The sequence below is a fragment of the Dryobates pubescens genome, chromosome 20 (genome assembly GCF_014839835.1).
Source record: "Dryobates pubescens isolate bDryPub1 chromosome 20, bDryPub1.pri, whole genome shotgun sequence".
Classification (NCBI taxonomy): Eukaryota; Metazoa; Chordata; class Aves; order Piciformes; family Picidae; genus Dryobates; species Dryobates pubescens.
In genome coordinates, this window is record NC_071631.1 from 1523554 (window position 1) to 1545705 (window position 22152).

General features: G+C 56.0%; 2 protein-coding genes across 2 annotated transcripts; both read left to right on the forward strand.

The window, feature by feature from the left end:
• Nucleotides 1-4127: 4127 nt before the first annotated feature.
• On the forward strand, nt 4128-9287 carry IFNLR1 (interferon lambda receptor 1). Its single transcript, XM_054170880.1, has 7 exons — nt 4128-4196; nt 4767-4890; nt 5431-5612; nt 6178-6320; nt 7320-7476; nt 7970-8094; nt 8365-9287. Exons 1-7 carry the CDS (start codon nt 4139-4141, stop codon nt 9220-9222), a joined length of 1647 nt encoding a protein of 548 aa, XP_054026855.1. The 5' UTR covers nt 4128-4138; the 3' UTR covers nt 9223-9287.
• Nucleotides 9288-13081: 3794 nt separating this feature from the next.
• Nucleotides 13082-20732, forward strand: IL22RA1 (interleukin 22 receptor subunit alpha 1). Its single transcript, XM_009908541.2, has 7 exons — nt 13082-13199; nt 15532-15664; nt 16418-16599; nt 17549-17733; nt 18252-18387; nt 18854-18975; nt 19809-20732. Exons 1-7 carry the CDS (start codon nt 13157-13159, stop codon nt 20730-20732), a joined length of 1725 nt encoding a protein of 574 aa, XP_009906843.2. The 5' UTR covers nt 13082-13156.
• The last annotated feature ends 1420 nt before the right edge of the window (nt 20733-22152 follow it).

A 22152-nucleotide genomic window follows, 5' to 3' on the forward strand; every position in this document is an offset into this window, starting at 1 on the left:
CGTGAGCACAAAGGTGCTGAGCAGGGGAAGGGACAGGTTCCAGGAAAAGGGAGAGGAGCAGTGGCAAGCAGCAGGGCCGGCAGCTTGAGCCCTCTGCCCCGGCTGCACCACCCCAGGTGTCTGCCCCACTGCTTGGGCAGGCAGAGAGGGAAGGCAGAGCTTTGTCTGACCCCGGGCTGGGACCCACAGTACACAGAATCAGAGCGGGGGGAGGCTGGAAGGGACCTCTGAAGATCATCGACTCCAGCCCTGGATGCTCTGATGAAACCATGACACAGCTACAAGCCTTAGGCTGAGCTCCAGGGGCCAGATGCTTCCAGCAGCTCACTGCATTCTCCTTGCCATGCAGGAGCAGCACATGGAATGCAAACTCTCTCACTAGTGACCCTTCTGTCCGGGGCAGTGTCAGCTGCAGCTGCTGTCTGCAGCCAAAGCTTTCAGTTCCTGTAAGAACTCTGCCCCAGAAGGAAGCATAAAGGGCATGAAGTGATTCACAGCCCTCCTGTGGGGAACATTTCGTGGCTGTGCTTTTGCTTTTCATTTTAAGTCTTTTCAGACCCAATTTGAACACAACCCAGGCTCATTCTCTTCTCCTCCTCCTGGTGACAGCTTGCCCAGATGCCTGTCTGGGTCAAGGGGACACTTGCTGGGTTTTGCTTTACCATCAGGGATCACTCAGCTCTGCAGGGTGGTTAACCTCTTGTCTCCCCACAGCATTTTGTTCTTTGCCCATTTGATCCTTTCCCCACGTTAAGTTTCCAAACTTGGTGACTTCTGAGCCGTTTGGAACTGCTCTGCCCCAGCCCTCAGCATGGCTTTGCTGGGAGAGCAGCCTGTCCTGCACCCAAGTGGCTTCCAGGGAGTCTTTGGGAGCTGGCTGAGGTCTCACTTTCAGATGAGGCTTTTTGTTTTGTTCTGGGGCTAAAGAAGCTTTTCTCCTCTGCCCCTGCCATGCTCAATCACCTCTCCAAAGAGGTGGTGAAGGAAACCTTCCTCCCCTGCCCTCTGCTTTTACTTTGCCCAGCTGCAAAGCCAGGCCCATGCTGCCCACTTCTGTCCCCACGGTTACACCAGCTCCACCACCCCCAGAAAGAAAGAGATGGAGCCAAGGAAAGCAACCTCACGCTGCTGGAAGCTGGAAGCTCTGCTGGGAAGCTCTGCAGGAGGCTTCCTCAGAAGCCATGGCCAGCACCGAGCTGGCAGGAGGCAGGAGAGGTGCTGAGGGCAGCTGCTGCCAGAGCAGAGAGGTTAATTCAACAGCAGGAAAGCAAAAGGCTTTAAAGAGCTGAGGCTGAGTGACTAAAGGCCTTAGTCACTCGTTTACAGAGCTCTTAGGCAGAACCTTCCTTGATCATCATTTTTACCTGCATCAACTTCCTCTCAGGAACCCCTCAGACCATCCAGAGAGAGCTGCTGGGGAATGCCTCTCATTCCCTCAGCAGTGTCCAGAGTGTGACCACTGCCACCTCCTCTCCCCACTGAGCCTGAGCCATCTCACCTAGCACAGGCCTGTGAGAGCTGCCAGAGAAGAATGAATGTGGTCCTGCAGAAACTGAGTGTTTTCTTCCCCCTCCCCAAGCACTGAGCTGGAACTTTGCAGAGTTCCAATAAAAACCTTCTCCAAACACATCTCCTCCTGGGGAAAAAAAAAAAGGAGTTCTTAACCTATCAGAAAGAGACAAAAATCAGCTGCAGGAGGCTCCATGTGGAGGCTGCTCCACGTTTTAAGACAGACTGGAAACATCCCTGCAGGGTGCTGAAGAGCACATCAGCAGGGTGCTGAAGAGCACATCAGCAGGGTCAGTCGTGCCTGGGGCTCCACGGTTGGGTTTCCCCTGGTGCCACTCTCACCAGCAGTGCCCTGCTCCAGCTTTCATCCCCTGGGGCTCAGCTCCCCCTCCCCAGCTCACACACAGCACCCGTGTGGCTGGGGTGGGAGCACAGGGAAGGAGCTGGGGTGCCTCCAAAGGTTCCATGAAATCAAAGCACAGCCCAGACTGTGCCTTCCTCCCCAGATCAGGGCTGCACTTCCTGCAGTGCCCATCCTCAGGAGAGGAAGGCATCAGTCAGCCTGACTCAGGAGAGGCTGCAGGGTTTGCCCTGGTGCTCTGAATCATCTCTTGCACGCAGAGAGGCAAAAGGCAGCAAAGGGAGGGAGTCCCCCAGGAATCCTCAGTCACTGCAGCAGCGTGGCAGAGACCCAGCTGGAGATGAGGCATTGCCCTGAGGAACAACTGCTCCATCCTCAGTCTCTCCAGAAGAAGGCTGGTGTAGGGCACTGCCCAGCAGGATGCTTTCAGTCTGGAGAGGAGAAGGCTGAGAGGGGATTTAATAAATGTCTATCAATATCTGAGGGCTGGGGGTCAGGAGGGAGGGGACAGGGACAGGCTCTGCTCAGCTGCACCCTGGGACAGGACAGGGGGCAGTGGGTGGAAACTCCAGCACTGGAGGTTCCACCTCAACATGAGGAGGAACTTCTTCACTGAAAGGCTGCCCAGAGAGGTTGTGGAGTCTCCTGCTCTGGAGCCTCTCCAGCCCTGTCTGGATGTGTTCCTGTGTGCCCTGTGCTGGATTCTGTGCTCCTGCTCTGGCAGGGGGGGTTGGACTCGGTGATCTGCGGAGGTCCCTTCCAGCCCCTCGCGTCCTGTGAGCTGTGGCGCTGCGCTTGGAGCTTGCCGGGGGATGCTCTGCTGGAGGAAGAGGACTTTGTCTGCCAGGCAGCGACACCTCGCGGCTCGGCCCTCCCGCACCCCCCCGGCTGCCGGCACAGCAGTTGGGTTTTCCTGGGGCAGGCTCTCGGCCAGGCTGAAACCCGGGGGGAGTTTCGCCACAGAGCCTGGTGGAGCCCGGATTTCAGAGCAGACGTTTCCCAGGAGGCACTGATGGTGATGAGGATGATCTGGGGAGGGACTGCTGAGGGTGTCAGGGAGGGATAGGACTGGGGGGGATGGAACAGAAGTAGAAATGGGGAGACTCAGATTGGATGTCAGGAAGAAGTTGTTCCCCATGTGAGGGTGGTGAGAGCCTGGCACAGGCTGCCCAGGGAGGTGGTGGCAGCCTCATCCCTGGAGGTGTTTGCAGCCAGGCTGGAGGTGGCTGTGAGCAACCTGCTGTGGTGTGAGGTGTCCCTGCCCATGGCAGGGGGTTGGAGCTGGCTGAGCCTTGAGGTCCCTTCCAACCCTAACAATTCTGATTCGATGATGATGATGAGATTCAGCCCTTGCAAACACTACACCTCACTCACCTTCGAGGGGAGCTGCCTGAGGGCTCTCAGCAAGAACTCAATGAGAACAGTTAGAGGCTGGAATCCTCTCCCAGGGGAAGCTGTGGATTCCTCTGCCCTGGGCAGTCTGAAGGCTCAGCTTGCCAGGGTGCTGGGCCAGCTCATTTCAGCTCTCCCATCACCCAGAAAGGTTGGAGCAGATGATCCTTGGGGTCCCTCCCAAGCTGCCATTCCGGGGTCAGAGATTTTTTACCCTGCTAACAGAAGTGAAGAGGTGAGAGCCTGGCACAGGCTGCCCAGGGAGGTGGTGGAAGCCTCATCCCTGGAGGTGTTCAAGGCCAGGCTGGATGTGGCTGTGAGCAGCCTGCTGTGGTGTGAAGTGTCCCTGGCCATGGCAGGGGGCTTGGAACTGGATGAGCCTTGAGGTCCCTTCCAACCCTGAGAGTTCTGTGATTCTATGATTCCAAGAGCAAACCCCTGCCCTGCTGTGAACACCAGACCATCCCAATGTCACACACTGGGGCTTGCCATCGCTGCCTCATCCCCAGCTCTCTCGGGCAATAAAAACTCCTTTGGTTTCTGTGAGAACCTCACAGCCCAGCAGGTGAATTCCAAAGGTCGGCTTCTTCCCGAGGACCTCGGCCGGCAGGGCTCAGGCTGCTGGCAGCCAGCCTGGGCCGGGGATCAGCTGTGTTTCACTGGAGGGCGTTGTGCTGCAGCCTCGACACTGTTTTTGCCTCCCGAGGCAGCCCGGCAGCAGCTCCTTCCCCGGCTCGGGGCGCAGGGCTGGCCGTGGGCCGTACCAGGAAGCGCGGCCGTGGGCGGCCGCCGGCGGCTGCCGGGCAGCAGAGCAGCAGGATGAGAAGGTAGCAAGGAGAACAAAGCCTCTCTGGAAGGGCAGAGCTGTGCTCTGGCATGTCCTCCTGGAGAGCCGGCGTCCTGACGGCGCTGTGCTTCCTGCAGCAGGCTGGAGGTACCGTGCGGGACCCGCGGCCGCTGCGTTTCGCTGCGCCGGGTGGCTGGGATGGAGGAGGGGAGGTGTGGATGGGCGCAGCTGAGGCAGACGGGACATTCACAGACGGTGAAAGAGAAAGCTCTGGGGAGGCCTGAGAGCAGCCTTCCAGCCCCTGGAGAAAGAAAACAGTACCTGCATGAAAGGTGGGGAGGGGCTGGTGCCAAGGGCTGGGAGCACTAGGACAAGGGGCAAGGTTTGAAACCAGAGCGGGAGGGATCTTGGGGGATCGGCTGGGCTTGATGGTCTTGGAGGTCTCTTCCAACCTGGTTGATTCTGTGACATCAGGAGGAGATTCTTTACTGTGAGGGTGGTGGAACACTGGAACAGGGTGCCCAGGGGGGTGCTGGAGTCCCCATCACTGAAGGTCAGGCTTGATGGGGCTCTGAGCAGCCTGATCTGGTTGGGGATGTCCCTGCTGACTGCAGGAAGGTTGGACAAGATGACCTCTAGAGTTCCCTTCCATCTCAAGCCACTCTCTGATGCTCTGCCACCCTTCACCAACCTCCTGGCCCCTGCTGTTTCAATCAGGTCAGGGCAAACTCCCTGCTCCTCAGAACGTGACGCTGCTCTCCAAGGATTTTGACATGATCCTGACGTGGGCTCCAGGAGCAGGCTCCCCACCAGGGGTGAGATACACTGTGAGGTATGAGAGGTAAGTGCTTGGGGGATGTCTGACTGGCAGCATGGCACAGGGAAAAGGGTGCTTGTGGCTGCCTGCTGCCTGGGGCTGTTCAAGGCCAGGCTGGATGAGGCCCTGAGCAGCTGAGCCTGGCTGAGAGGTGTCCCTGGGCATGGTGGGGAGCTTGGAGCAGAGGAGCTCTGAGCTCCCTTCCAGCCTGAGCCATGCTGGGATTCTAATTAGGATCCTTTCACCAAAACCAGTTCTTATCCATCTGCAAAGAGCTCCAATCAAGATTCAGAGATCCATAGAATGGGTTTGGGTTGGAAGGGACCTTAAAGCTCATCCAATTCCAACCCCCCTGCCATGGGTAGGGACACTTCCACCAGCCCAGGTTGCTCAAGGCCTCATCCAGCCTGGCCTGGAACACCTCCAGGGAGGGGACAGCCACAGCCTCCCTGGGCAGCCTGCTGCAGACTTGGTAGCATCCTCCAGAAGCCTTCCCTGTCTTGCTCTGGGAGCTGTACCAGAGCAGTGAGTTTGATTTTCTGTTCTGCTTGTTCCTTCCCTTAGCCTGCAGCACCTGAACAAGTGGAAGAAGGTTCCTCACTGCAAAGCCATTCAGAGCACCTCCTGCAAGCTGACCTGTGAGCTCCCAACCTACTTTGTCAAGGCTCGAGCTCAAGTGAAAGCTGTTTTGGGAAGCTCTCGCTCCCCGTGGGTGGAATCACAGTTCAAGGAGTACTACCTGGATGGTGAGTGGCTGCCAGGCTCCAGCCTGGGGGAAAGGACATCCCAACAAGTGCTGGCAGGGCACACACCACGGGAAGAGAGACAAGCAGCTTGTGGCAGAGGCCTGGGGGAGCACAAACAACGAGGAGCCTTCCCCACCTGAAAATGAATTTGGTGGCAAGTGCCAGGGTTTGGTGCTCAGTGCTCTGGCTGAGCTGGCTGCAGGCTTGCCAGGTGCCAGAGGGGCTATGTTAGAGCAAAACAAAGCTCTTCCTTTGCCTTCCCCATTCCTGCCTCCTTCAGAAGATGACAGAGGGAAGAAGTTCTTCCCCATGAGGGTGGTGAGGCACTGGCACAGGTTGCCCAAAGAGGTGAGGGAGTTTATAAGGCCAGGCTGGAGGTGGCTCTGAGCAGCCTGATCCAGTGTGAGGTGTCCCTGCCCAGGGCAGAAGAGTTGGAACTGGCTGAGCCTTGAGGTGCCTTCCAGCCCTGACAAGTCTGTGATCCTAAGTGCAGAGAAAAGCCTTCGTTCTGTGCAGCTGAGGCACAAGCTCCTGCCTCTGCTCATGCCTGCTCACTCCATTGCAGTGGAACTGGCTCCCCCAGTGCTGAATGTCACCCTGAAGGACAACTCCATCCACGTGGAGGCCTCCTTCCCCTTGCCCCCCTGTGTGGAGACCTTGGTTTGGATGTATGACCTGAACTTTTGGGAAGCTGGCTCTGAAGAGAAGGTCAGTGAAAGTGACACTTCTTAGAGGAAATGCAGGGAAGATGCCCAGCTTGAAAGGAAAGAGATCCAAGTCTCTGGGCAGGGAGAGACTGGGTGGAAAGTCTGGAGAGCATGAGAGTGAAAACAGAGCCAGAGGGGGAAAGTATCTGTGTGTGTGTCCCCAGAGAAGGGCAAGGAAAGTGGGGAAGGGTCTGGACAACAGGGCTGGTAAGGAGAGGCTGAGGGAGCTGGGGGTGTTTAGTGTGAAGAGGAGGTTGAGGGAGACCTCATTCCTCTCTCCAGCCCCCTGAGAGGAGGTTGCAGTGAGGTGGGGGTTGGGCTCTGCTCCCTTGTACCAAAGGATGTGATGAGAGGGAGCAGCCTCAAGTTGCACCAGGAGAGGTTTAGGTTGCACATCAGAGGAAACTCCTTCAGTGGCAGTGGTCAGGGATTGGCACAGGCTGCCCAGGGAGGTGGTAGAGTCCCTGGAGGTGTTCAGGAGACCTGGGGCCATGGCACCTGGGGCCATGGTTTAGTGGCCAGGGTGGTGTTGGGTTGCTGGTTGGACTGGGTGAGCCTAAAGGTCTTGTCCAACCTTGCTAATCCTTTGATTCTGTGACATTTGTTCTGCCATAGTTTCCTATCCTGAGCAGGAAGCTGTGATCTGGAGGCTCCACTAGAACAGGGCTGTAGCTGAGGTTTGAAGCACCCAGCTCAGGCACAGCTGAACAGAGCAGAACAGAGCACAGCACCAGCTGCAAATCCTGCTCTAGAAGCCAGGAGGTGCTTGCTGTGAGCAGCAGGAAGGACAATGAGTGCCCTTTCCATGCACCTCCCAACCACTGCAGCCACACAACCTCCTGACCAGAAGGCCCTGCTCACTGCAGGGGGGTTGGACTGGGGGACCTTTGGAGGTCCCTTCCAGCCCAAACCCTTCTATGGGGTAAAAGGCTGGAGAAACCTCTCCCAGGCAATGACAGCAGCACCTCTGCACCCCTCTGCTCTTTTTGTTTGCAAACAGAAGCAATATGAAAAGATCCTCAGGAAGCAGGCAGTGACCATTGACACCACTGCCCTTCGAGGCAACTACTGCCTGAGTGCCAGATCTTCCTTCCAGGGCATTGGCTTCAAGTACAGCCACTTCTCCCAACCACTCTGTGTGCTGCTGACCCACAGAGGTATGGCCCTGCTGAGGAAAGGCTCTGGGGGGGCATCCAGTGGGGACTGGGGCAAGGCAAAGATTGCCACCAAAAGCAGCCTGTGCCACCAGAAGAGAAGAGAGAAAAGAAACCCAAAGAACCCCAAAGGTTTTCCTCTGGGGCTGGTCGGGTGTGCTAGGGAAAGGTTCCTGCTCTCTGCAGGGAGATCTGGATTGAGACAATCCAACCCTGAAAGAGGTTGGAGCTCAGGAGATGCTGGCCCTGAGCTGGAAATAGTCCAATTTGTCCTGAGAACCAGAGAGCAAAGCCTCAGCTCTGCCCTGCTGCCAGGGAGGCAGTGCCTGCTGGCAGAGCTCCCTGCTCTGGCTGACCTCAGGAAGGTTTCTTTGCCTTCCTCTGCGTTTGTGGAATTAGGAGCTGGAGTTTTCTGAGGGGAAAAGCTGACTCAAAGAGCCTCTTCTGAGCTGTGCCACCAGCAGGAGCTCATTGCTGTCTTTTTCTTCCTCAACAGGGGAATGGAAGTTCCCCTTTGCTGTCACCATCCCTGTGTTTGTCCTGCCCATCTTCCTGACCACCCCCTTCATCATCTGCTTGCTGAAGCAAGATGCTAAGCAGAAGAAGATGCCACATGCTCTGGTATGGCTCCAACACTGGGGTCCTCTCCTGGCTCAGAGCCTTCCTGATGTTCAGAGGGTAGCTGGGGAGGACTGGGAGAGTTCTGAGCTTCCCACTTGTCCCATGGGGACTCTGCTTTCCTGTTGCCAAACGTCTCACGGAGGCACAGAGTGGGTTGGGTTGGAAGGGACCTTAGAGGTCACCTGGTTCCCATGGGCACAGACACCATCCACCAGGCCAGGTGGTGTCTTCCCAAGGCATCACTAACTCCCTGGCTCTCTCCCTTGGCAGGATTTGTCTCCTCTAAAGGCTGCTGGAGCAGACTTTCACTGTGAGCTCAGCACCAAGGAGTTCCCCAGGGCCTACCTCACCTGCACAGAGCTGCCAGAGTCCCAAGGGAAGAGAGCCAAAGCTTCAGCAAGAAACAGCCTCCCACGGATGGCTTCTTTCCTATCATCATCATCAGAGGAGGAGGAGGAGGGCAGCAGTACTTTCATCCCATACATTGGAATGCCTCACTTTCCAAAGAGACCTCTCAACCCTCAGTCATCCAGGACAGATCAGGGGAAGAGCAGCTTGGACTCTGGAACTGGAGATCTCTCTGTGGGGAGTGAGTCTGAGCTTGACCTAAGTACCTTGGACTCTACTTCCTTTCCACTGAGGAAGAGTGAGGTGGACACCTCGGGATCCCAAGCCAGTGAGGAGTCCTCCCTGTCCCACAGCTCCTCCCTGGGGAGAATCTCTCTCACTGATGTGAGATTCCCAGGTCCTGAGGAGCATGGGCAGCAGGATACAGGCTGGGAGGGATGCCTGGATGTGACCCCACTTCATGCACTGACAGAGGGCACTTGTGCCAGGCTGGCAGGAGCCCAGCACGGGCAGGCTCCTCACTTCACCAGGTATTACCAGAGAGCAGCTGAGCTGCACCTCCAGCTGGGTGAGACAGCCCAGCTCCAGCAGCAGCCCAGCTCCCAGCTGCTCCTTTCCTTCCAGACACTGCAGGGGGCAGAAGATGAAGGTATTGCCAGCGACTGTGACAGAGACACCCTGGCAGCAGGGACGTTTGAAACCTCAGGTGTGGAGGGAAAACACAACGAGGTGTTTAAATGCAAAGGCTATGAGCATGCACATTACTTGGGAAGGAGCTAGGGGGTCCCAGCTCTGTGGTGTGCCTGGGAAATGCTGGAGAGAGCCAGGGAGCCAGGCAAGGACACCTGGACATGGACACCTGGACAAGGACACCTGGACAAGGACACCTGGACATGGACACCTGGACAAGGACACCTGGACAAGGACACATAACCACCAGTGGTGCTTGTTGTATTTATTCACCTAAAGAGAGTGTTGTCGAGTCCTCTGCTGGTGTCTGCCCTGTCAAGGCACAGGGACACAGCTGGTGACTGTTTCCTGCTGAGCAGCTGCTCTGCCTTCACCACCCCCTGTAGGTGCTGTGCCAAGGTGCTAAAGCTCTGGTAGGAGGCAGCCATGAGCCCAGCTGGGGTGAGACATGGAGTGAGACCCCTGGTAGGGGTGGCACAGCAAGCACCCAGTGCCTTGTGCTCACTCCAGGCTTCAGAGCAAGGTGGCTTTGATGTTGGGGTGTGAGTTATGGAAGGCAAAACCACCTCTGAAGCAGCAAAAGCACAGCCTGGACCTGTGCAAAACCATCAGCTGGGTTCTGAAATCAGGCACAGAGCTGTGCCTGCAGGTTGGGCCTGGGGCTGGGTGACGTCCTGGCATCCCACTTGGAGCTGCAAACCTGCAGCCCTGCTGGCCTGGAATCATAGAACCACAGAATTGTCAGGGCTGGAAGGGAGCTCAAGGCTCAGCAGTTCCAACCCCCTGCCATGGCCAGGGACACACTGCAGCAGGTTGCTCACAGCCACCTCCAGCCTGGCTGCAAACACCTCCAGGCAGGAGGCTGCCACCACCTTCCTGGGCAGCCTGTGCCAGGCTCTCACCACCCTCCTGGGGAAGAACTTCTTCCTAAGACATTCCAGAGACATTTGCTTTTGGTGGGATGAGAAGGTCTCCAGCTCAGCCTGCAGACAGCACCTTCTGTGCCTCAAGAGAGTGAGCTGAAGCCAAAGTGATCAATGTGCCTCTTGGTTTGTTTGTTTAGAACCCCTCCTGCTGTGCAGGATGTCTGAGAGCTGCTGGAGGCAGAGGCAGGAGTGTTTGGATGCACAGCTCCACCTGTGTCTGCTTTTATGTTCCCCACAGCTGCAAGGGGGGACTGCAGCAAAAAGTCTTGCGTTTGAAAACAGGGCTAGGGGTGAAACCCCCTCAGGCTTCCCTCCCTGCTCACTCTGGGGCTCCATGGTCCTGGAGCATCCTTCTGAGCAAAGAATTAGAATCACAGAATGGGCTGGCTTGGAAGGGACCCCCAAAGCTCCAACCCCCCTGCAGTCAGCAGGGACATCCTCAACCAGATCAGGTTGCCCAGAGCCCTCTTGAGCCTCACCTTGAATACCTCCAGGGATGGAGCCTCAACCACCTCCCTGGGCAACCTGCTGCAGTGTTCCACAGGATGTCAGGGGTTGGAAGGGACCCAAAGAGAGCATCGAGTCCAGCAGCAGCAAAAGGCAGAGCAGAGACTGCCCTTGCCTGGGCAGTGCTGGCCTGGTTGGTGTGCTTTGAATTTGCTCTCTTCACACCTCCCAGCAAATCTCTCCCATTTCAGCCCAGTCCAAGGAGAAGCAGAAAAGCAGAGCATTGAAATCCAGAGGGAGGCCCAGGACAGCCAAGCTCTGCCTTCAGAGCTGCCAGGGGCTTGGTGGAAGATGTTAAAGCTGAACCAGGAGAAGAGTGTTAGAGGCAGGGGGTGACAGGGAGGGGTTGGGAATGGCTCTGAAACTGAAATGTACCAATTACAGTCCTGGATTAAAACACAAAGGGGAGGGGAGAGAAAAGATTCATCCACGAGGGTTTTCCTTTGGTTTGGTTTTATTTCCCCCCTTGCCTGTCCTCCCCAGAGAGTCCTTAGGGACATCCTGCACTGTAATCCCTGCTGCTCATTTAGGCAGATTGGGATCACCCGAATCCAATCACCACCCATCCTCTTGTGCAACCCAGGAAAGCCCCCGGGCTGCGGCTTACAGGAAGCTCCGAGGTTGTGTAACCTCTGCAGAACTATTCTGGCATGTCACAGCTCTGCTAACAGCCTCTGGGATCGGCTCCTTGTCTTGTCCAGGCTTTCCCAGGGTGGAAAGGCTGCAGGTTAGCTGAGCTCCTGCTGGAGGCAGCATCCTGCTGCTCCACGAGTTCTCTCCGCAGGGCTGGAGACCTGCTTTCCACTGCAGGAGTCAGGAACAGCCTGAGCACAGTGCTGCCCCTTCCAGCCGTGAAGGGAATCCCAGACCCGTTTGGGTTGCAAGGGATCTTAGAGACCATCTACTTCCAACCACCCTGCCATGGGCAGGGTAACTCCTACTGGAACAGGTTGCTCAGGGCCTCATCCAACCTGGCTTTGACCACTTGCAGGCTGGGAGCCTCCACAGCTTCTCTCTGCCAGTTCCAGAGCCTCACCACCCTGCTGGGGAAGAATTTCTTCCTAATGTCTCATCTCAGTCCAGCTTCTTCCAGTCTGAAGCCATCACCTCTCATCCTCTCACTCCATGCCTTCATCAAAAGTCCCTCCCCAGCTCTCCTGTAGTCCCCTTCAGATCCTGGAAGGCTGCTCTGAGGTTACCCTGGAGCCTTCTCTTCTCCAGGCAGAACAACCCCAGCTCTCAGCTCGTCCTCACAGCAGAGGTGCTCCAGTCCTTGGATCATCCTTTGTCCTTAGGAGCTACCTTCTGACCCAGGCAAAGCTTCTACACTTCGGAAGCTGAAAGCCAGATGTTGAATTTCAAACTTGGAACCAGACTTTTGGAGACCTTCAGGTACCTAAAAACATCAGAGGTCTCCAGAAGGTAACCTCTCTCTAGAATTAAGGGCAGAAATAAACCTCAGAGCTAGAGTCTCAGAGCCAAATCCTCAGGTGCTCTACAGTTTGCCTCACCTCTGCCCTCTCATAGGGCATTGCACAGCAGAAGCAGGAGGCTGTGAGGTGAGGGCAGATTGAAAGTGGAAATACACCAGGGAAACACCCTGGTGAAGAGCTGGAGTTAATTAGATGGCAGCCGTGCTGGTGCCTAGGTGTGCCCTGCTTAACAGACCTGAGAGGTTTCTGCACTCCTCCAGCTGAGCTGGAAAGGACCAAATGAGAGCTCTGCAGCACTGGCATGCTTTGAAGCATCCAGCTTGAAGCAGGGCAGGGGACAGCAACAGCTGAGCTGAAGAGGAGAGCAGAAGGGGCAGCGATTGCTGTGGTGTTTGGCCCCGAGGGTAGAGCAGGGACAGGATGCAGAGATTCATGGAATGCGTTGGGTTGGAAGGGACCTTAAAGCTCAGCCAGTTCCAATCCCCTGCCATGGGCAGGGACACCTCCCACCAGCCCAGGCTGCTCAAGGCCTCATCCAGCCTGGCCTTGAACACCTCCAGGGAGGGGGCAGCCAGGACCTCCCTGTGCCAGTGGCTCCCCAGCCTCACTGGCAGGAATCTCTTCCTGAGCCTGGCTTTCATTCTAAGAACGCATTTGGAGGCATTGCTTGAGGCAGTAGGTGCCTCACTCACAGCAGCTGTCAGCCCAGCTCTGTGCACAGCACCAGCTTTCCATTTCCAGAGCTTTCAGGAGCCGAAGTTACCTGACCAGAAAAGCAAGCCCCAAAACAGAGAGCGCTCGGGGAGGGCTCGCAGGCAGGAAGCTCTCTATCAGCACTGTGCTCTTTGGCTCTCTTTCAAAAGCTGGGGATTTTCTAAGCCTCTGGCTTGTGCACCTTCGCACAGCGAGGTGTGTGTCCTGCCAGAGGGAGAGGTGCTCCCAGTGTCACTCCTTTGTCTCCCACACATGCGCAGGGATCTGCGGCTTGCTGACCTCCGATCCCGATGCAGCTGGCAGGAGAGCGCTCCGCAGCCTCTCGCGGGGGAGCAACCCCGACCTGGCCTCACAGGCTACAGCTTAGCTCCTGTTACAGGTGATTCACTTGCATCCAGGAAGGATCAGCTGCCTGCTCTCCCAGCCCAGCCTGCATAGCTCTTCATGAAGCAACTTCTGGCCGTCCTGGCTGTGTTCTCCCTGGCTGGTAAGTCGACTTCTCTCCGGTCGCTCATCGAGGCTGCTTCTGCCTTGTAGCTCAGTCACGGTTACCGAAGGAAGACCTAGAGAACGAGCTACTGTCTGAGGTGGCTCAAAAGGTCTCCTCTTTGTGGCTCCCTCCTCTTAATAGCTCCTAAGTGCAGTTGGTGTGCTCAGTGCTTTGAGGATCAGTAGGGAGAAGAAAAGATTCCTTCCTGCGAGGGAATTTGCTGCTGGTGTGTTACAACCCAGAGCCTACAGCAGCAAAGGACATAGAGGGTTTGGATCAGCTCCTCTGTGCCTTAAGAGGAGAGAGGTGTTGGAATAAAGGACACAGGGGGTTTGGATCAGCTCCTCTGTGCCTTAAGGGGAGAGAGGTGTTGGAATAAAGGACACAGGGGGGTTGGATCAGCTCCTCTGTGCCTTAAGAGGAGACAAAATGAGTACAGGAACAGCCCTGATGAGGTACAAACAAGGAAAGCAACCCTAAAAGCCACTGAATCCTGCCCCAGCTGTGGCAAGCTCCCCTTGGGTGAATCAGGGATAAACCTGCAATGTTTCCCAATGCCAGCTCTGCAGCAAGCAACCTTTTCACCACCTGCTCCTGTGCCTGAGAGCTTAAGCTGGAGGGGAAGCTCCTCAGCAAGTGCCAAAGCAAAGGGGCTTTCACACTGTGGAATATCCTTGGGTTTTCCCTGTCCATGCTTGACTGAGCCTGTGTCAGGCTGCTTTGCATAACTGTGTGGAGCAGGGATGGCTGTGGGAAGATGGAGAGTTCCCCTTTCTGGTGTGCTCAGGGTATTGGTGACTCAGTTTTCGTGCTGCTCAGACAAGGGGAACCCACCCACATTGTTCCAGCTGCTGCACTTCTGCCCCGCCAAGGAGGTGCTGCTGAGCCCTGTGCGAGCAGCTGAGGGCTGAACTGAGGTGAGGACAAAACCTGGACCAGGCTGCAGCCATTTCTGAGTTGCTTCCCTGCCCAAATGCCAGCACAAGATGCCCGAGGACGGGGTCTGTGCCTGTCTGCCTCATTCTCCTCTGCAGCAAGCTCCTCTGACCTGCTGACACTCAGCTCCCCTCCGTGGAGGCAGCTGGAGGGAAAGCTTGGAGTGAAGATCCAGGAGCAGCTGCAGTGCTGCCACAGCTGCTCAGTGTGGTCTTGTTGAAGTCATCCCCATTGTGGTCCCCAGTTTTCCCCTCTGTGAGAGAGTGCTGCCTCAACTTGCTCATCACCACACTTCTTCCCGGGGGCACTCCCTGACTTTGTGTCCACGTCCCAGCACCACAAGTGGGACTGCTGCTTCCCAGCAGGAGCAGGCTGAAGCCCAGGCACCCTCAAGGTGTTCATCAACACTGCAGACCAAGGGTTGAGTAATCACAGAATGGTAGGGGTTGGAAGGGGCCTCCAGAGATCACTGGGTCCAGCCCCCTGCCAAAGCAGGCTCACCCAGGGCAGCCCACGCAGCAGCCCATCCAGGCTGCCTTTGAAAGCCTTCAGAGGAGGAAGGCAGAAATGCTCTCTGGGGATGTGTGTGCAACCCAAAATTGCAGAGCTTGTAAGCTGAAGGTTACTCTGCAAGTCAGAGAGCTTCCTGAGGCAGGTCTGGGCTATTCTCACGACAAGAAAGAGCCAAAAGCCTCTGGGACACTCCTGAGCAGTGCCTGCTCTGAGCCCATTTGCTGCAGAGGGACCCTGGTGACATTCTGCTCTCCATGGGCAGCTCAGCCCAGGGGCACATCTGGCAAGGACAAGTGAGCCTTGTGTTTACCAAAGCCAGAACCCATCCTGGGTGAGGAAGAGGCAGAGGGCTCAGAAGCAGGGAGCTGAGCTGTTTGCCTTCTCCCTGGCACACCCAGAGCAGAGTCCAAGCTCCAGGGCTTTGCCTGTCGCTGCACACAGGCAATCTCCATCCCATAAAACACAGAGCCCCAGAGGTCGATGGCTGCCCCATCCCCACAGGTGTGAAACTGAATTACTTCCCTGAGTGGGAGCAGCGAGCAGAGACATTCACAGCCAGCCTTCAGACCAGGTCTTTGCCCTTCCTCTCCCAGCCAGTTAACTGCTTTACATTGGTGAGGAACCCAAGGGTTCTCTCTCTGACTCTTGGAGGGTTTTGAAGCCTTGCTGCAAAGATTCCTGACTCTCATTTCTTTGGGAGGAGTTAACAATCCTCAAGGCACAGAGGCTGACCTGAGTGTGGCTTGAACTCTTGCTCTGCTCAAGCTTCTGCTTCCCATCCCACCTCCTTCTGCTCACTGGAAGCAGTGCTGGAGCCGTGTTCAGCTTAGGGCTGGGATGCCAGAGCACGCTTCTCATGTTGGTTTCTTTGCTTCCCCAGGGACTGTGACTACAGAGAGGTCATCATGTCTGAAACAACCAAGATTTGCCTCTACAAACTTAGACAACATCCTGACCTGGGAAACTGAAGCAGATATTCCCCCTGGCACTCTCTTTGATGTCCAGTACAAACAGTAGGTGAAGTTTGCCTCTTCTCACAGGTCCTGTCCTTAGGCTCACTGCTCTCAGAGGGAGAAGGGTGAAGGATGAGAAGCAGATTTTGCTGTTTCTGCAGCAAACCTGGCAGATGAGGCTCAGCTAAGCAAATATTTTCACACCTTGGGTTGCCAGCTTTGCTGCATTACAGAGCTGCTCTTTGCCTTCAGCAGCCTCCTTCTCTCCAGCCTGCAGTTTCCTCACCTGCAGATGCAGCAATTGGCTTCCTCTGGTGCTGTCACCAGGGCAAAGTCAGAGCAGTGCTGCCAGATCAGGTTTGTGCCTGCTCCCTCTTGCCCTGTCACTGGGCACCACTGAAAAGAGCCTGGCCCTGGCCCCACCCTCCTGGCACCCACCCTTTAAGGGTTTATAATCATTGGTAAGATTCCCCCCCCGCCCCCCCAGTCTTCTCTTCTGCAGGCTACAAAGCCCCAAGGCCCTCAGCCTTTCCTCAGAAGAGAGGTTCCAGCCCCCTGCTCATCTCCACAGCCCTTTGCTGTACCCCTCCAAGCAGTTCCCTGTCCTCCTCGAACTGGGGAGCCCAGAACTGGACACAATGCTGCAGAGGAGGCCTCAGCAGGGCAGAGCAGAGCGGGAGGAGAACCTCCCTTGCCCTGCTCCTCGATGCCCCCCAGGATGCCATTGGCCTTCTGGGCCGCCAGGATCATTCCGGAGCAGGTTTGTGTCCCGCCAGAGGCACTGAAAGCTTTTGTTTCCCTCTTTCTCCTAAGGTATGGAGATAAAACCTGGCTGAGCAAGCAGGAGTGCCAGGGCATCACCCAGCCTTTCTGCAACCTCACTCGTGAGACAGAGAACTTCACAGAGCACTACTACGGCAGGGTGAGGGCCACCGGCCACAGCCTCTGCTCCGCCGGCTGGCTGCGCTCCGAGCGCTTTGAGCCCCGCAAAGAGAGTAGGTACCGGAGCGGAGAGCCGCTGCAGCCTGCTGGCTGCCACCCATCCTCGGTCTCCAGCGTGCCCAGCTCAGCTCTGCCTCTGCTTGCGCTGTTGCAACGTGATAGGAAGGGAGTGGAGGCCTGAAGAAGCCTTCACGTTGGGCAAGGAGGCAAAGGGGTGAAGGGCAGGGACGACCCCGGGGTCTGAGAGCAGAGTGGGCTTAGGGGAGAGAAGGAAGAGACAAACTGCCTGAGGGAAGAACTGCTATGGAGGCAGAGTGTCAGAGGTAGGAAGGGACCTGGGAAGATCATCCAGTCCAATCCCCCTGCCAGAGCAGGGTCACCCAGGGCAGGGCACACAGGAGCACATCCAGGTGGGTTTGGAAGCTCTCCAGAGCAGACTCCACAGCCTTTCTGGGCAGCCTGCTCCAGGGCACAGCACCCTCACAGGGACAAAGTTTCCCTCCTGTTCCCCTGGCACCTCCTCTGCTCCAGCTTGCCCCCAGTGCCCCTTGTGCTGTGCTTGGCCATCCCTGAGCAGAGCCTGGCTCCAGCCCTGCACATCTTCATCCCCAGCCATGAGGGCAGCCCTCAGGCTGCTCTGCTCCCAGCCCCAGCTCTCAGCCTGGCCTCCCAGGGAGATGTTCCACCGCCTGCAGCAGCTCTGTGCCTCTGGGCTGGACTCTTTCAGGCAGTTCCCTGAGGTCCTTCTGGAACTGGCAGTCCTTCTGGGGTGAGAATTCTAGGGCCAAACACAGGCTGCAGGTGGCAGAACCCTGGGGAAGAAAAGATCTCTGCCTGCCAGATTTCTCCTGTGCTCAGTGAAACAGAGCCCAAATCCCTTCCTGTGCCTGAGCTGAAGTGATAATTTAGAGTGAGCCTGGGGGCAATGTGTAACAACTGAGCTGATAATGCATCAGCTTTAACTCAACAGCTGACACTGCTCTATTTTCCTCTCTCCTCCAGCTACTATTGGAGCCCCAGGAGTGAGCTTTGTGCCTTCTGTGCGCTCCATCAAGTTCCTCATCCAGCCTCCCTACACCCCCCTGAGGGATGAGGGTGGCCACCAGCTAACCGTGGAGGACATCTACAGCAAGTTTGGTCCTGTTGATTACCACTTAACAATATTCAACCAAAGGACACAGCAAAAGGTAAAGCACAACCTGAGGCCACTTTGGTAAATCAGTTTTGGGGAGGACAGAGAAGGACCTCAGAGCTCTAATGTGTAAGGGGGTGGTGGGCTGTAATTTGCCCCCCCAGGATTACCTTGGCCAGCTCAGGGCAGCCCAGCTGGAAGCAAATGAAAGCTGCATTTACAAGCAAAGTCTCAGAGTCTTTGACTCTCAGCAGGGGGGGGAGAGGGATTTTAAGCACTCCCCTAAAATCCTGGGGAAGGAAGTGGAGTTTCCAGGGGTGCTGTGTAAGCAGAGGAAATAAAACTGCTGGGGATGACTTCATTAGCTCAAGCATTAAGGAGCTGAAATGCAACAACTGAATGCAGCAACAGCAGAAGACAAACTTATTTGGACCTCCACATCCACAAAATTATTACAGCCCTACAGCTCCTCCCTGGTAAATAACTTTTCATGCTGGTTTTCCAGCCTGGTGTGAAGCAAGCTGTGGGTTTGGCTTGTCTAAAGCACAGGATTCTGCCTTTGTGTTTGAACAGTGGACAAAGAGTGAGCACAACAAAGAGTTTGAAGTCTCCAACTTGGAGCCTGACACTGAGTACAATGGAACAGTCTACCTCTGCCTCTTCCAGAAGAGGAGCAAGCCTCAGGTGTTTTGGGTTAGAACACAAGCAGGTGAGGTGGCTAACTGCTCCTTGAGATGTCCAGCTGGGATGCTGGATCCATAGAAGGATGGATTTTCACCTGGAGGTCCGTGGGGGAGGCCAGGTTGGATGAGGCTTTGGTCTGGTGAAGGTGTCCCTGCCCGTGGCAGGAGGGTTGGAGCTGGATGATCTTGAAGGTCCTTTCCAACCCAACCCATTCCAGGGTCCTGTGACTCTATGACCATAGCCTTGAGAAAGACCCCAAAGCAACAGTGACCTTCCTCACTTAAACATCAGGTCACAGAGTCACTGAGGCTGGAACAGACCTCTGAGATCACCCAGTCCAACCTATGACCTAGCACGACCACATGGACCAGACCGTGCCTCTAGTCCTGTGAGACCAGCCCTAGAACACCACCTGGCTAACCTCCTGTGTGTTTTTCCAGCCCAGCTCTCTAAAGCTCCATCTCCCACTTGTTCTCTTCCTTCCCTCCCAGACAACACTTGGCTGCTCTACTGCTTCGTGGCCCTCGCCTTCTGCGCCGGCCTGGTGTTTGCTGCCATCAGTTATGTGATCTACAAATACATCAAGCAGCATGGGGCCCAGCCCACAGCTTTGGTGAGTGCTCAGCAAACCTTGAAGGTGCTGGGGACTGGCTGCATGCCCCTGACCAGCACTGCTGGCTGAGCAGGGGGAGGTGAGAGCATTTAGAAGTGTAGGCAGCAGGTCGAGGGAGCTGATTCTCCCCCTCTGCTCCGCTCTGCTGAGACCCCACCTGGAGCACTGCATCCAGCTCTGGAGCCTCTGTTCCAGGAAGGATCTGGAGGTGCTGGAAGGTGTCCAGAGAAGGGCCACAAGGCCACAAGCTCCAGCAGAGGGCTGGAGCTGCTCTGCTATGGGGACAGACTGAGAGAGTTGGGGTTGTGCAGGCTGGAGAGGAGAAGGCTCCCACGAGACCTCATTGTGGCCTTGCAGTATCTGAAGGGGGCTACAAGAAAGCTGGGGAGGGACTTTTTAGGGTGTCAGGGAGGGATAAGACTGGGGGGGATGGAACAGAAATAGAAATGGGGAGACTCAGATTGGATGTCAGGAAGAAGTTCTTCCCCATGAGGGTGGTTGCCCAGGTTTCCCAGGGAGGTGGTGGAAGCCTCATCCCTGGAGGTGTTTGCAGCCAGGCTGGATGTGGCTGTGAGCAACCTGTTGTGGTGTGAGGTGTCCCTGCCCATGGCAGGGGGTTGGAGCTGGCTGAGCCTTGAGGTCCCTTCCAGCCCTGACACTTCTATGATTCTATGCTGTCCAGGCACCACCCTGGAAGTGTTTAAAATGAGCCTGGATGAGGCACTTGGGGCCATGGTTTGGTTGATCAGATGGTGTTGGGCGATAGCTTGGACTTGATGCCCTCAAAGGTCTTTTCCAACCTGGTTAATTCTGTATTCTCTCAACTTCAACAGGACTTCAGAGGGATTCCATCATTCCAGCCTCTCACCCTGACAGTGGAACACATTATCAAGCCCATCAGCTTGTCCAAACCTTCACTTCTCTTCCCTGAAGTGCAGGCACCACAGATCAGTCACCGTCTGGACAGAGCCCTGGAGCCAGCAGCGTGGTCCTTCCCTCCAGCTGAAACTGCCTATCAGCAGCAGGTGGCTGTGCCAGTGCTGCAGCCACCCTGCTTGGCAAGCACAGATCCTTCCTGTTATGCTCCCCAAACCAGTCACCAAAGTGTTCCTGCTGCCACCTCCAGCAAGAGTCTGTCCCTGACCTACGGCATGTGCGTTGAGAGCACCGAGCAGCTTGACAGGAAGAGCTCCAAGCCAGCCCAGAGGCTGAAGGAAGCTTCTCCAGGTGGCAATCTCATAACCCAGGGGCTGGATAAGAGCTGCAGCCGTTGGGATTACAAAGGCCAGGGACCAAGCTGGGCACTGTGGCACAGCAGTGACACAAGAGGGTCGGTTTGCTGGCAAGGGCAGCAGCTGGCACTACAGACTGAAGGGGTGGGGAGCAATGAGCCTGCACCCCAGCTGCCACTGGCCCTGCTGGAGCAAGGAGGATGCTACAGACAGCAGCCAGGGTCCTCAGTGGCAGCTGACACAGACTACCTCAGGGAGGAGTCTCTATCAGCTCTCCTTTCCTCTGTCAGTACCAGGAACAACTTCCCTGGAAGGGACAGCACAGAGCAGTGGCTGCTGCCACATCCACATCCCACAACGAAACTGCAGCTCCCAGAGACTCCAGAACAGCTCCAAGCAAGAGAGGAGCTGAGCTGCACAGAACTGAGCAATGCTGTGTCCCCAGATGCTGTCTCAGATGGGGACAGTGACACTGTCCTTGCTATGTTCTTCAAAGACTTGAACTTGCAAGTGGTGTGGGATTAGGGGGAAAAGGTGGGATTTGATGAGGATGACTTAGTGGCATTAAAATCCAGCTGATTGCTTGCATGAAATAGTGCTGTGGCCTGCAAAGAACACAGCTGACCTTGGAGGTGTTAGCAGGGTGTGGAGCCCTCAGGCTCTTTCCACTGCTGCTCTGGCAGGGAGAGAGGTCCCTTTGCTGGTAAAACTCCCTCTTGGTGCATTGCAATGCTCTGTCCTTGCATATTCTTGCATTTTCTTCCTTCATCTCCTCTCCTCTCCCAACCTCTCTGAACCTCTCCTCTCCTCTCCTCCTCCATCTCTTGCATAGTCTTCACATGTCTTCTGAACTGGACTACTTTAAAGGCTGAGTTATAATTCAAGTTCCAATTCCAGACTCAGTTAATTGAGAATGTAGCCAACCAACATTCCCAGCAGAAGCTGTGTTTGCTCTTGACCACCAAAGACCCAGGCCCAAGATATCTCCACTCTCTGGAAAAATAACCAGGTGCAGATGTGTGCAGAGCTACAGGACTTGGAAGTACCCATGGCAGCGTGGCACAGTGGAAGCATTCAGTGCCTACTGGAGTTCTGCCCTTGGGGAGATGCTCTGTGCAAAGCAAAAGGCTGCTTCCATGGACAGGACTTGGCCTTTAAAGCTGTCACTGGAGCTGTGCTAATAGCTCCTGATGCAGCAGTGCTGTGAGACTACAGCTGCCCTGCCCTGCCCTGCTGTGCTCTTGGTGCCTGCAGAGAAGATGAAGCCTTTTTCATCCCTGCAGCCCACAGCTGGTGGATTTCTTAGCTGCTGCTCACTTCTCTCTCTGGAACAATCAGCATTCTCCTCTCCTCTTGAAACCCTCCGGGGTGGAGCAGCAAGGACCCCATTCCATGTAGGCAGGACTGTGAGGATTCACACTTCTCTCAGTCCAGCCCTCAGTTCATACTTCTACACTCAGCAATCTATCAACAAGGCTGAGGAGGTCTTGAGCTGCTTCCCCCCACCCTCACTGAGGCTGTTGGTGAGGAACGTGCTCCACTGGCATGGCAGAGAGGAGGCCACTGTTGCAAAGCCCTCCTCTGCTCCTCCAGCAGCACACCCACCAGCAGGGCTGCAATGAACCAAGCCCAGAGTCAACTGAAAGGCAAATTCCCTTAGTGCTGCACCTTTACCCAAAGGAGGGTGAATGAGGTTGACTCAGGGGACAAAGGAGGGAAGCAGAGCTCAGCCTGCTGTGGTGCCCAAGCCTCAGGGTCTGATGACAGCAGGTTCAGAGAACTGAAACCACTTCTAGGAAGAAGAAAGGCTTTGAGTGAGACAGGGAAGTGCTCACTTGAAGAGCACTGCCAGAAGCAAAGCTCAGCTCTTCTCACCAGCAGCACACTTTGGTGTTTTCTCAGTCCAGGGAAGCTGAGGCCAAGGGCTGCATTCCCCTTGCTTGAG

What these genes read in the sequence shown, in the direction of transcription:
- IFNLR1 (XM_054170880.1), top strand. Translation starts at nt 4,139, where the DNA reads ATGTCCTCCTGGAGAGCCGGCGTCCTGACGGCGCTGTGCTTCCTGCAG. An exon ending in TACACTGTGAGGTATGAGAG is followed by an intron (nt 4,891 to 5,430) that starts GTAAGTGCTTGG and finishes TCCTTCCCTTAG; the next exon opens with CCTGCAGCACCTGAACAAGT. An exon ending in AGAAGATGCCACATGCTCTG is followed by an intron (nt 8,095 to 8,364) that starts GTATGGCTCCAA and finishes CTCCCTTGGCAG; the next exon opens with GATTTGTCTCCTCTAAAGGC.
- IL22RA1 (XM_009908541.2), top strand. Translation starts at nt 13,157, where the DNA reads ATGAAGCAACTTCTGGCCGTCCTGGCTGTGTTCTCCCTGGCTG. An exon ending in CTTTGAGCCCCGCAAAGAGA is followed by an intron (nt 16,600 to 17,548) that starts GTAGGTACCGGA and finishes TCTCTCCTCCAG; the next exon opens with CTACTATTGGAGCCCCAGGA. An exon ending in GGGCCCAGCCCACAGCTTTG is followed by an intron (nt 18,976 to 19,808) that starts GTGAGTGCTCAG and finishes CAACTTCAACAG; the next exon opens with GACTTCAGAGGGATTCCATC.